Source organism: Capricornis sumatraensis, chromosome 14 (assembly GCF_032405125.1).
Source record: "Capricornis sumatraensis isolate serow.1 chromosome 14, serow.2, whole genome shotgun sequence".
Lineage (NCBI taxonomy): Eukaryota > Metazoa > Chordata > Mammalia > Artiodactyla > Bovidae > Capricornis > Capricornis sumatraensis.
Window position 1 is genome coordinate 37,558,526 of NC_091082.1, and position 14,838 is coordinate 37,573,363.

At 37.9% G+C, this 14,838-nt stretch overlaps 1 protein-coding gene across 6 annotated transcripts in view; it reads right to left on the bottom strand.

Moving 5' to 3' along the window:
• The window catches only part of CDC42BPA (CDC42 binding protein kinase alpha), a 300,642-nt gene that overhangs the window by 110,983 nt on the left and 174,821 nt on the right, over positions 1–14,838 (bottom strand). For all 6 annotated transcript variants that reach the window (XM_068985895.1, XM_068985894.1, XM_068985892.1 and 3 more), the window contains exon 11: positions 13,275–13,397. In XM_068985895.1, coding sequence (XP_068841996.1) covers positions 13,275–13,397 — 123 coding nt within the window. The remainder of the gene's footprint in view (positions 1–13,274; positions 13,398–14,838) is intronic.

Sequence of the window (14,838 nt, forward strand, 5' to 3'; positions counted from 1 at the left end):
TTTATTTCAATACAGGTTAAATTTTAGTTTTATCCCAGCCATTTCATGTTAGAAGCTTTACAATGAAGTTGTTAAGGAGATATACAAAATACATGTCAGATTTTCATGATTCCTATTTCAGATACTTCAGAAATGCCTAAAGAATTAAAAATATTCATTAAAATATCAGATAAATTATGAGAAGTACATAAGGAAATGTACTGGATAAAGAAGTTGGAGAAGACAAACCTACCCAATTATTTATAAAATTCTCTAATATGGAGAGAAGTATAGTACCTGTAATTTGGAATACACGGAATTTTATATTGCCCCAAAGGGGAAAAAAAAAATCAAGAAAAGTCCAGAATATACTGAACTTTGGCCAACTATTGTAAAATGGCTCAGGCAGAAGGACCTTCACTTGCACTACAACAAAGAGCTCATTCAATTAAAATTTTGAAAGCAATCCTTAAAGATTAACAAAACTATCTATTAAATATATGTCAACTTGATTTAGTTAAAACATTTAGATGAAATTGTTTAAAATCAGTTTTAGTGAATAAAGAGAAAAGCAATACTAGGGGAGTGAGATTAGCTCATACCAACCAAAAGGCTCTTAATTCACTGCTGCGAGTAGAATCCTGAAACTCAAGGATTAAACGAGGGCAAAATACACAGCAACTTTCTTTGCACTGTGTAGTATATCTCAATATAAAATATGGTCTCTGTCTTAAAGGAGATAGGAAGACAAGAGTAACACTCTTTAAAAAGCAGAAAGTCAAATACAAATTGTGGGGCCAGTTATATGGATGACAGAAGAATTACGAGAAAGGCATGACTAAGGCGTTGCTGGCGGACTACAGTACAATGGGGTCGCAAAGGGTCGGACACCACCAAGCAACTAAGCACACACAAAGTAGCGCTCACGGAGGAACACTTGATAGTCTGCAGAGGGGCTCAAACTGGAGGCAGACGAAGGCGGGCAGAACAAAGCACCTCTTTCTGATACGTAAAAGCAGTGTCACAGCTTTTCCATTGTGGTCTTATTTCCTCAAATAACTGGTAACTCTTCTGATGTGAAGAGATTTTACTTCTAGACCACGATGAAGGAAAAGAGTCCCATATTATCTTCCCCTCCATTCACTATTTTTCTCCTGAACTTACATAATGTAGGACAGTATGTACATGTATTTGTGTGTGTGTGTGTGTGTGTGTGTGAGAGAGAGAGACAGAGAAAGAGAAAGAGAAAGAAGGAGAAAATGGATACAGGGAGCCAGAGGAAGGGCAAAGGTGTTTTAGAGTTGGAGACCCAGACAGTAGTACACAAGCAGGGACAGCTGCACATACCACCAACTTTGAGGCAATAAAAAGAACGGGGACATAAAGCACATTATAGGTCACAACAGATGTTTCATTTAGAAAACATACCTTTATTTTTCATATAAAAATATTAAATGAAAATATGAATTTTTATTTGTCTGTATATGGTCAATATATATTGTGTGTCTGTTATATGGTATCAAGAAACTCTGTCCTACTGAAGAGTTTGGAGTGCGATGAAGAAAGCAAATATAAAAAAAATTGCATATAATTATAAGTGTATTCAATTTTTTCAGGAGTTTTAAAATATTGGGTAACACTGCCATAGGGGAAAAAAAGAGAAAAACATTAATACTGATTAAAGATCTTGCTCATGAGAAACACTGGGCTGGAAGAAGCACAAGCTGGAATCAAGACTGCCAGGAGAAATATCAATAACCTCAGATGTGCAGATGACAACACCCTTATGGCAGAAAGTAAAGAGGAACTAAAAAGCCTCTTGATGAAAGTGAAAGAGGAGAGCGAAAAAGTTGGCTTAAAGCTCAACATTCAGAAAACGAAGATCACGGCATCTGGTCCCATCACTTCATGGGAAACAGATGGGGAAACAGTGGAAACAGTGTCAGACGTTATTTTGGGGGGTTCCAAAATCACTGCAGATGGTGATTGCAGCCATGAAATTAAACAACGCTTACTCCTTGGAAGATAAGTTATGACCAACCTAGATAGCATATTGAAAAGCAGAGACATTACTTTGCCAACAAAGGTCCATCTAGTCAAGGCTATGGTTTTTCCAGTAGTCATGTATGGATGTGAGAGTTGGACCATGAAGAAAGCTGAGCGCCGAAGAATTGATGCTTTTGAACTGTGGTGTTGGAGAAGACTCTTGAGAGTCCCTTGGACTGCAAGGAGAGCCAACCAGTCCATCCTAAAGGAGATCAGTCCTGGGATTTCTTTGGAAGGAATGATGCTAAAGCTGAAACTCCAGTACTTTGGCCACCTCATGTGAAGAGTTGACTCATTGGAAAAGACTCTGATGCTGGGAGGGATTGGCGGCAGGAGGAGAAGGGGACGACAGGGGATGAGATGGCTGGATGGCACCACGGACTTGATGGACGTGAGTCTGAGTGAACTCCGGGAGTTGGTGATGGACAAGGAAGCCTGGCGTGCTGCAATTCATGGGGTCGCAAAGAGTTGGACACAACTGAACGACTGAACTGAACTGAACTGAAAGATCTTGCTTATGAGGTATGTAGAGGCACAAGAGATTGAAGGTGACCTGGACACTTATTTTCCTTTCAAGCAAGGACTAAAGACTCAAGGACTATTCATCAGGTAGGTCCTTAGGGGCGCACCTGTTTTATCTCTTGCTCTTTAGATCAACAAACTGTTTAAGACAGCTTGGATACAATTATGAATGAAACAGATCTAACCTCAATTTTACCACTATGCCTCTAGTATCTAGTGTAATTCTTGGTACACAGAAGCAACTCAACATGTATGTCTACGGACTGAATTAAGAAAGAATAAATGTTGCTGGTAAGAATGTGTATGGCAATTCCTAAAAAATCAAACACAGAATTATCATATAATTCAGGAATTCCACTTATTATACACCCAAAAAAGACTTTGTGCAGGTATTTGCACACTCATCTTCACAGCAGTATAATTCACAATAAACACAAGATGGAAGCAGCCCAAAGGTCCATCAGTAAATAGATGGATCAATGAAATGTGGTATATACATACTGTGGAATATCGTATTAAGGGAGGAAATTATGACACATGCTGTAACATGGATAAATCTGGAATATAATACACTAAGTGAAATAAGTCAGTCACAAAAGGACAAATATTTGATGATTCCATTTATATGAGGTTCCCAAAGTAGTCAAATTCAAAGGAACAGAAAGTAGAATGGTGGATGCCAGGTATTAGTGGGTGGGAGGAACAGGAGTTACTGTTTAATGGATAAAGTGTTTCAGTTTGAGATAATGGAAAGTTTTGGAGATGGATGGTGTGGATGGTTGCACAACATTGTGAATGTGCTTAATGTTACTGAACTGCACATTTAAAAATGGTTAAGATGGCCATTTTTATGTTATGTATTTTTTTACCACCACCAAAAAAAAAAAAAAAGTTCAGTTGCCCAGTGGCGTCCGACTCTTTGTGACTCTATGGACTGTAGCCCATGGGATTTTCCAGGCAAGAGGACTCGAGTGGGTTGCCATTTCCTTCTCCAAAAAGGTTTAAAAAAATGAATGAATGATATTTCAGAGATGGAATAAAATTGAGAGTATCACTGAGACTCACACATGATCAAGAAAAAAGTGCTTGGAAAGGAAGAATACTAAAAGGGATATAGCCTTTTTCACAGATTATATTCCAAAATAATGAGAATAGTCCTATAAGCACTGAACTTAAAGAGAAGGTAGGAGTAAAGGAAGGACATTATTCAACTAATACTTTAACGGCCATCAATTTCCCCAATTGGGTAATTCCAGGGACCATTTATTTGCATGTAAGGGATATAAGCATGTTGGGAATTGCCTATAAAGATACAATGCAGGAACACACATTAGGAAGTGCTCAGAAATTTCCAAGAATGAGATTTCATTTCATTTATTCACTCAGTCATCAACACATATCGATTTAGGGATTTTTATGTGCCAAGCACTATTACAGGCACTTCAATATATCAAAGAATACAATACTCAAAGTCACTGTTTTCAAGGAGCTTACAGTCTAGTAGTGAGGTGAGGGAAGTAACGCAATATACAAATTTTTTAAAAATTGGTGGTGGTGAAGTTTCACAGTGTGTCAGGACACTGAAACTACACAGTGCTAAGTTCTCTGGCTTTTCCTTTTGGTTCTTATTTCATAGACTCAGAGCTGAAGAAACCAGCAACCCAGAAATTCTAACAGAAACAGAGAATAAAGGCCCAAACAAAGGTTACTCGTTATAGCCAAAGAACCAAGTAAGGGGCAACACAGCAAGACAGAAAAGTTTTAGAAAATAACCACTCTGCTTAAACACAACAGAAAACACTGTGGCCCTATGCCCACCTATGTTATATGTTAGCCAAAGACAAGTGAGGAGCTATATTCCCAATCCAATTTCCAATTGGGTATGTGTCCAAACACACCATGAGGGTAATTAGAGAAGGGAGAGCAGGATTTTTCAACCCCCTTGGCTGGTAACAAGCCTCTTTCCACACAAGTGTCAGTGAAAACTACAGGGGGAACCAGGACGTCCACCCCCCACCCAGCAGTAATGAGGATCTTCCCCTTCTCCCTACTGGGGTGCCATCAGAAAAGAACTTTCACCACTGCCAGCAGGAATAAGGCCACCCCTATCATAGTATTAGGCAGTGGGCTGGAACTTCCATTCCCTTCCAGCAATAACAAGGAGCCCTTCATCAGGTGTCAGAGGAAGCCAAGTGGGGAAACTGGATTTCTACCTCCACCTGGCAATAAGGAGATGGCAATCTCCTCTCCATTGCTGAAGTGGTATCCAGAAAACCCAGCTAAAGTGGAAGGTTAAACAAGACCCGCTGTCATTAATCAAAACCACTCATCCTACCAAGAACTAGAAAAATCTCAATTTGAATAAGAAAAGAAAATCAATGGATGCTCACACCAAAATATTTAACAGAGATGTCAGAATAATCTGACAAGATATTAACACATCTATGATAAAAATGCTTCAGTAAGCAATTATACACATATTTGAAACAAAGGAATAAATGTAAGACCACAGCGAAGACAAAAAAATCTCAGCAAAGAAATGGAAGGTTAAAGAACAAAATGGAAATTTTAGAAATTAATAAAATAAAAATCTTGATAGGTAGATTCTGCAGCACAGAGGAGGTGTCAAAGGGATCAGTGAACCTGAAGATAAAACAACAGAAATTGGCCAAACTGAATAACAGGAAAAAAAAACAAAACAAAACAAAATGAAAACAAAAATGAACAGAACCTATGGGAGTTGTGGGATGATTAACAAAAGATCTTACACCTGTGTCATCAGTTTCAGAAGAAGAGAAAGTACGCAGGTCTGTAAAAGTACTTAGAGAACTAGTCTAAAAAATTCTGAAAATTGGCAAGACTGATAAACCTAAAGATTCAAGAAGATGAACAAACACAAAACAGAATAAACCCAAAGAAATTCATGCCAAAACATATCATTAAACACAAGAAAACTAAAGAAAAAGAAAAACTTTGCAAGCAGTCAAGAGAAAAACACCTTGTGTAAAGGGAAAAAAATACTCAGAACGACAGTGAATGTCTCCTCGGAAAACAGGAAACCTAAAGGAAGCGGTATGGTATTTTTCAGATACCTAAACAAACAAACAAAAAAACTAGAAAACTTGCAATATAGACTGTGTTCAGCAAAAATATTTTTTAGGAATAAAGGGAAAATCAGGACATTCTTTGATGAAGAAAAATGAAGAGAATTTGTTGGTAGCAGATCTTCTTTTAAAAAATAAAGGAAAGTCTCTAAATAGAAAGCAAACAAAAAAACAAGGAATTCAACAATATCGGGAAGAAAGAAGAGCATCATGTAAAAATATGGGTAAATACAATAGAATTTTTTTCTCACCTTAAGTTTTCTAAATTATACTTCATGGTTTAAGAAAACATTATAACCTTTTCTGATGTGCTTCTAAAATAGCTGAAGAGGAAATAATTAAAACAATTATATAGTAAACCAGGAGAATAAATAGCTGTCAGTTCAGTTCAGTTCAGTTCAGTTCAGTTGCTCAGTCGTGTCCGACTCTTTGCGACCCCATGAATGGCAGCACGCCAGGCCTCCCTGTCCATCACCATCTCCCAGAGTTCACTCAGACTCACATCCATCAAGTCCATGATGCCATCCAGCCATCTCATCCTCGGTCGTCCCCTTCTCCTCCTGCCCCCAATCCCTCCCAGCATCAGAGTCAACTCTTCGCATGAAGTGGCCAAAGTACTGGAGCTTCAGCTTTAGCATCATTCCTTCCAAAGAAATCCCAGGGTTGATCTCCTTCAGAATGGACTGGTTGGCTCTCCTTGCAGTCCGAGGGACTCTCAAGAGTCTTCTCCAACACCACAGTTCAAAACCATCAATTCTTCGGCGCTCAGCCTTCTTCACAGTCCAACTCTCACATCCATACATGACCATAGGAAAAACCATAGCCTTGACTAGACGGACCTTAGTCGGCAAAGTAATGTCTCTGCTTTTGAATATGCCATCTAGGTTGGTCATAACTTTTCTTCCAAGGAATCAACATAAAATAGATTGTAATATGATATTTTATGCATGCTTTATGGAAATCACAAAGCAAAAATCTTCAGGAGATACATGAAAGGGAAAGAAAAGGAAATCAAGGCACCACCACGGAAAAATCATCAATTCACTGAGCGCCAAAGAATTGATGCTTTGGAACTGTGGTCCTGGAGAAGACTCTTGAGAGTTCCTTGGACAGAAAGGAGATCAAACCAGTCAATTCTAAAAGAAATGAATCCTGAATATTCATTGCAAGGACTGATGTTGAAGCTCCAATACTTTGGCCATGTGATGTGAAGAACTGACTCACTGGAAAAGACCCTGATGCTGGGAAAGACTGATGGCAGGAGAAGGGGATGACAGAGCGTGAGATGGCTGGATGGCATCACTGACTCAATGGACATGGGCTTGAGCATACTCTGGGAGATGGTGAAGGACAGGGAAGCCTGGCGTGCTGTAGTCCATGGGGTCACAAAGAGTTGGACACAACTGAGCAACAACAATAACAAATGAACTCAATAAGAGAGGAAGCATGGAACAAAGGAACTATAAAACTGTCAGAAAACCATAAGATGACATTAGTAAATTCATACCTACTCAATAATTACTTTAGATATAAATGGATTACACTCTCCTTTCTCTCCCTCTCCCCTCCTCCACTCCGCTCTTGCCAGCGTGCGCTCTTTCTCTCTCGCGCACGTACTGGTGCGCTCCTCCACTCTCTTCTCTTCGTGTCTTTGGGTTGGCATGCCCTCATGCTTCGAGGATGGATTCTCCTGCTATCTTCTAAATAAAATAGAGCTGTAACACTGATTTGTCTATGAGCTATAACACGGTTTGTCCAAGACCCGAGAGCTGTGACGCGCTGAGCGCTTTAATGTCCGTCGCTCCAAATCTTTGTTGTGGGCGAGACAGAACCGAGGAACATACACTCGCCTGACAGTTAGGACTAAGTTTGGGGCTTCCCTGGTGGCTCAGACGGTAAAGCATCTGCCTGCAATGCCGGAGGCCCGGGTCCCTGGGTCGGGAAGATCCCCTGGGGAAGGAAATAGGAACCCACTCCTGTACTCTTGCCTGGAAAATTCCACGGACAGAGGAGCCTTGTAGGCTACAGTCCATGGGGTCGCAAAGAGTCGGACATGACTGAGCGACTTCACTTCACTCAATAATTACTTTATATATAAATGGATTATACTCTCCAATAAAGACTCACGTGACTGAGTGGATTAAAAACCAACACCCAACTACCTGCTGCCTATGAGACACACACAGGCTCAAAATGAAGGAATGGAAAAAGGTATTCCGTGCAAATGGAAACCAAAAGAGAACAAGGGTAGCCACACTTTCATCAGACAAAATGGAGGATAAGTCAAAAACAGTAACAAGAAACGAAAAAGTCATTATATAATAATAAAGGGGTCAACTCATCAACAGGATACAATAATTATAAGTTTTCATGACCCCAGTATTATAGTGCCTAAATATATTAGGCAAATACATAGATCTGAAGGGAGAAATAGACAATAGAATAACAGTAAGGGACTTCAATACTCTACTTTCGACCATGGATACATTATTTAGACAGAAAATCAGTGAGCAAACACTGGACACGGCTTATATTTCAGACCACTGGGACCTAACCAAAAAATTCCGACCAACAGCAGCACATATACAGTCTTCTCAAACACATGGAACATTTCTTCAGGGTACATCAAGTTAGGTTACAAAACAAGTCTTAACAAATTTAGAAAGACTGAAATCATACCAAGGACTTTTTCCAACCACAAAGGTATATGACACTAGAAATTAGTAAAGGGAAAAACTGGAAAAATTCGCAAAAATGTGGAAAGTAACACATTCCTGAGTAACCAGTGGGTCAAAAAGAAATTAAAAGAGGAACTTCAAAAAAAATCTGGAAACAAATCAAAATAGAAAAAATGTATCAAAACTTATGGAATGCAGCAAAAGCAATTCTAAGAAGGAAGTTCACAGCATTAAACACAGCAAAACAAACCAAAACTCAAGACATCTAGCTTTACAGTTTAAGCCACTAGAGTAAGAATCCTGAATTAGTAATCAAAATCGTCCCAACAAAGAAAAATCTAGGACTTGATGACTTTACTGGTGAGTTCTACCAGACACTTTAATAAGAATCAATGTCAATTATTCTTAAACTCTTTCAAAAAATAAAAGAAGGAGTAATCTCAAACTCATTTTACGAGGCCAGCAATACAATTACACTGACACCACAGCCAAAAGCAAAAATCAATACATGAGACTATATCAAACTAGAAAGCTTCTGCACAGCAAAGGAAACCATAAAAAAAAAATAAAACGCAACATACAGGATGGGAGAAAATGTTTGCAAATCAAATATCTGACAAGATGTCTGTGAAAATCAATAGACGCCTCACTGAAACGGAGTTGGGAGGCCAGATGGGGGAAACTCAACACAGACCTCTCTACATCAATTACAGAAAGAACTGTCAATTATAGACCCCAAGAGAGGAAGCATCAATTACAGGCCCCAACAGGAAAGACAATATATCACATCTCCTACAAAAAAATCAACTCAGCCAATGAGAAACCATCATCACCCTAAACTCTCACTTTTCTCCAATGAACTTCCATTCAAAACAATCTTTCTCAACTTTCTCATTTTTCTCTATAAAATAATGTTCCTCTAGTTCCATAGACTTGCCTATGGATTTTGCTGTGGCTTGCTTGCCCTATTGCAATTTTCTGGTATTCCCAAATAAAACCATTATTTTTTCTGGAAAAATAACTGACTTTTTAAGGTCAACAAGTTAATAGAGACAAACAATCCCATCCAAAAAGGGGCAGAGGAGCTGGAAACATTTTTCTAAAAAAAAGACATACAGATAGCCAACATGAAAAGGTGTTCAACATCACCAATTATCAGGGAAATGTAAATCTAATCACAGTGAAAAATTATCTCACACCTGTCAGAATGGCTGTCTCTAAAAGATAAGAAATAAAAAGTGTTGGCAAAGATGTGGGAAAAAGGGAACCCTTTCGCAATACTGGTGGAAATGTAAATTGGGGCTCCTACTACAGTAAACAGTATGGAGAGTCTTCAAAAAAATTAAAAATGGAACTACCATATGATCCAGCAATACTACTTCTGGGTATTTATCAGAATGAAACAAAAACTCTGACTTAAAAAGATGTGTGCACTCTCATATTCATTACAGCATTATTTAAAGTAGCCAAGACACAGAAGCAAACTAAGTGCCCACTGATGGATGAATTGATAAAATGTGTGTGTGTGTGTATGTATGTATGTATAACAGAATATTTTTCAGTTATAAAAAATAAAAGAAATTCTGCCATTTGTAACCATATGAATTGGACCTTGAGCACATTATGCTAACTGAAATAAATCAGAGAAAGACAAATATGGTAAAATCTCACTTATAGTTGGAATCTAAAACAACAACAGCAAACTGAACTCATGGATAAAAAGAATACTGGTGGTTCTAAGAGACAGGGGTGCAGGGTATGTTAAAGGAGGGAAGATGGTCGAAAGATACAAACTTCCAGTTATATAATAAATAAGCACTGGGGATGTAATATAAAACACTGTATATACACTACAGTGTATATAAAACACTGTAGACAGTAAATAATACCATACTGGAGAAGGCAATGGCACCCCACTCCAGTACTCTTGCCTGGAAAATCCCATGGATAGAGGAGACTGGTAGGCTGCCATCCATGGGGTCTCTAAGAGCGACTTCACTTTCACTTTTCACTTTCATGCATTGGAGAAGGAAATGGGAACCCACTCCAGTGTTCTTGCCTGGAGAATCCCAGGGACGGGGGAGCCTGGTGGGCTGCCATCTCTGGGGTCACACAGAGTCGGACACGACTTAAGTGACTTAGCAGCAGTAGTATATTTCAAAGTTAATAACAGACTAGATCTTATCTATTGATAAGATCTTATCTAACAGAATAGATCTTATCTCATCACCAAAAAAAAAAAAATTGAGACTATGTATGGTGATGGTAGCTCAGAAGTTAAAAAGCGTCTGCCTGCAATGCGGGTGACCCAGGTTCGATCCCTAGGTTGGGAAGATTCCCCTGGAGAAGGAAATGGCAACCCACTCCAGTATTCTTGCCTGGAGAATCCCATGGACGGAGGAACCTGGTGGGTTACAGTCCACGGGGTCGCAGAGTCGGACACGACTGAGCAACTTCACTTTACTTCACTTCATGGTGATGGAATTGAACTAAACTTACTATTTCACAACATATACAAATACTGAATTTTTATGTTGTGCATCTGAAACTAACATAATGTTACATGACAATCATATTTCATTTAAAAAAAAACAAAAAAAGGAAAAGCAAACTAAAAACTCAGACAAAGGTAATATAAAAAAGGAGAAAAAACACAACAAAGACCAGTATCTCTTCTGTATACAGATTAAAAAAATCCTTAACACAATACTGAAAATAGAATTAATTTATAAAAATAAATATACACCATAACCAGGGATGTATATATTCCAGGAATATAAAGTTGATTTAATGTTTCAAAATCAACCAATTTAATTCACCACAGTAAAAGGTTAACTAAGGGAAAAAACACATGCTTATATCAATCAATGCAAAAAATATATTTGACAAAGTTCAATATCCATTCACGAAAAACCCTTAGAAATGTAGAAACAGAGGAGAGTTTTTATAATATAAAAAGCTTGATAAAGAGTATCTATAAAAATCCTACAGCTAATATTACACTCAAAGGTGAAAGACTTAATGCTTTCCTCCTAAGACTGGAAAGAAAACCAGGACGTCTGTTCTCACCAATCTTCTGCAACAAAGTGCTACAAGTCCTAGCCAGTAAAATAAGAAAAGAAAAAGCACCCAAATCAGAAAGGGCAAAAGAAAATTGTTCATATTTCCAGCCGCATAATGGTCAGCAAAGAAAACCCCAAGGAATCTTAACAAAACCAAAAAACCCTCCTAGAACATATTAGTGAGATGTGCTGTGCTATGCTTAGTTGCTCAGTTGTGTCCGACTCTTCGCACCCCATGGACTGCAGCCCGCCAGGCTCCTCCATGGGGATTCTCCAGGTAAGAATACTGGAGCGGGTTGCTGTGCCCTCCTCCAGGGGATCTTCCCAACCCAGGGACTGAACCCAGATCTCCCGAGTTGCAGGCGGATTCTTTACCATCTGAGCCATCAGGTAAGCCCATTAGTGAGATAGTCTATGTAAATAAGTTTTCCAAATCCGTATCACCTCTTTGAAGATACTTTAGTAACCATACTATCTGTTGTCTTGTGTTCCACTGCTTTTTTAGTGCCATAAAACTCAAATATATTAAGTGCTACATAATGTTTTGGTGTTGACATTGAAGTAAATTTTTCTATTTATTATATTCCAAATCTTACTCATTTTTAGCAAGATAAACCTACAGAAATTTGATGAAGACATCTTTCTTAAAAGAGTTACTTAAAAAATAGAACAGCATAAATTATGCTCAAATTTTAAGTCTCCTTGTGTCTTAATATTGTATTTTAAATAGTCCTTTTTATAAAAGACACTGTCAGATTCCTTCTTTTCTTTACTTGTTTTGGCCTAAAACCACTTTTCTAGAGAGGTCTGACTTTCCTAGCTAAAAAGGTACCTTTTTTCTTCCCTCTACTCTCTCTTTCCCCCTATACTTACTGAGATCATGTGATGCCTTTAAATCCTGCAAAATGTTCACTCACAGAACAAACCAAAGACCAAAAGGTCAGTAAGACTCCATTGATCAGGCAATGAGCCCTCCTCACCTCTTTATTTCTCTATCCTCATCTCCACTCATTCCACCTGCTTGCTCATTCTGCTCTAGCCACGCTATCTTCTTACGTTTAATTTGAACTCACAAGGCATATTTTTGACTGTAGGGATTTTGCACTGGTTGAGCTGTTTTCTTGGATTATGTGTTTCCCATTTAACTGTATGGTTAATCCCCTTTACCTTTTTCAATATTTTGCTCACGTGGACTACCCTATTTAAAACAATAGAACTTCTCATCTTAGACTTGTGACCCACGCTCAGTATTCTCTTCTGTTTGTAAGCGCTCATCAGCTTCCAGCCTACCATGTCATTCACAAAGGTGCATAGTTACTGTTTCACGTCTCATGTTTGCCCTCCACTCCAGTGAGAATTTTTATTGGTTGTTTAGTACTGCATCCCAAGAACATAAAATAATGCCTAGTACATAAATATTTATTGAATGGAATAAATGATGAATAGATATAATAGGCATATCAACAATTATCATAATTAATTTCAATTAACTTCAGTAATACACTGAAAAATGAACTACTCATTGAAATGCTTTGCCAGACAAGTTTCAACTAATTATTCCAAACTGATAGGTCTTCCCAAAAAGTCATGTTTTTCACTTAAATCTGGGTAAGGTGCTCCTCTTTGTGCACTCTCCATGTACCTGCGTTTATTTTATCTTCTGACCTTTGCCCATGTACTGCAAAACACTATTTCTTTATCTTTTTGCAAGACCAAAACATGAGCCCCTTGACAGCAGAGCCATTCTTATTCGCTTTTCCCTCACTGGCATATAGCTCACATCACATAACACATAACAGGTACTCAATAAATGTTTTTTTGTGTGAATAAAACACTTAAAAATATCTACTAAACTGAATTAATAATGAATCATAGGCATTTACCTCTTACTTGTTTCCTTAGTTTTTCAATTTCTTCTTTTAAGCTTTTTATTTCTAAATCTTTGCTTGCTGTTAGTGGACCATCAGCAGTTGAATACTGCAGAGCCTGGACAGTCTGCGTTGACTCTTTAAAAAAAGAAAGAATGAGAAATACACTCACATTCTAAAATTGAAAAACTAATGCCAATATATTTCTTTCTAGGGAAATCCTTATTTAATTCAACTAATCAAAGCATCTACCCACTGACAAAAAAAGCATGTAAACAGATTAAAATTAAGTCACAAAACTCCTCTAGAGTTATAATGTCACTAGAATTATAACTATCTACCTTCTAATATGTGTGGTCTTCAGTTTTAAATACTGTTGGTACACTCTGCCAGTGAGTCGACTAGTCAGTTCCCTCTCATCCTGGCACAAACTGTCATCAACATGTATGTCAGACGACATATGAAAACCTGAGTCTGGTGTATGAAGAGAGGTTTAAAGATGTTAATGCAAAATATGCAGAAGAGCTGGCCTTCCAAATGTCCAGGCCCACCTACAGATGACGTGGCTCATCAGCTTAGCTAAAATAGGGATAATTATTTTAACTTGTTGTTCTCATTGAAAGATAAAAAGTACTAGAGAAGCATTAAGTCTAGTGGGGCATATTTCCAGACACCATCCAAACAGGTAGAAAAAAAGCAATGGTCCTAAAATAGTTCTCCTGCCAGCTTATGGAAAGATCCCAAATAGTAAATTTCTACCTCACCATAATTTTTTGTTAGCACAAATCATTACTGATTGCTTTAGATTACTAATCTTATGCATACATTGTTTAATGTAATCTATTACTTATATACATATATCACTTATTTATATATATTTAAAACTCCAAGGGACTGTGACCTTCAGAAGATGGAGATTTTCTAATTTATATTCATCATCGGTATAGAGAACAGTATCATTATATTCACATGATGGTGGTCAATATTTGTTAATTTGAATTAAAGGTGTAAGATATACCATATTGTGCATTCAATCATGACCTTTCACATCCAGTATTTATTACACATTTCTTTTTCTTTGGGTTCAAAAACATGTTAAAAATTGGTACATTCTGTATTTATTATTTTTTAAAAACATCTTTTCTCTATTTTAAGACCTCTAAGTTGAGAGTAGAAAATGGGGAGGGATAAAAATATCCACTGGACGTTGGTCACTTTTTTCCTTCTCCAACCCCCACACTGCAGGGTAGGGAGGTGCAGGAGGTATCCTTGTTCCTCTTTGCCACCTCTGTCCTTCCTATAAATCCCAGATCTTCTAAAATGCCCATTACCTGTTTATCATAGTTACCTACTGTCCTTCTTTTCATTACAACTCTTTTTATTATTATCTTTGGTGACTTTAACAACAAAAGAGACAACCCATCCAGCTGGCTTCACAGGCACACAAATCTGCTATGCAACCACTGTTAGGGCTGTTTACCCAGCAGCTGTTCCTCTCTCCAGCTGTTTTAATTAACGGTCAGGATTTTGAAGCAACTATTATTAGTATGTTAAAGAAAACAAATGAAAAAGTAAACAA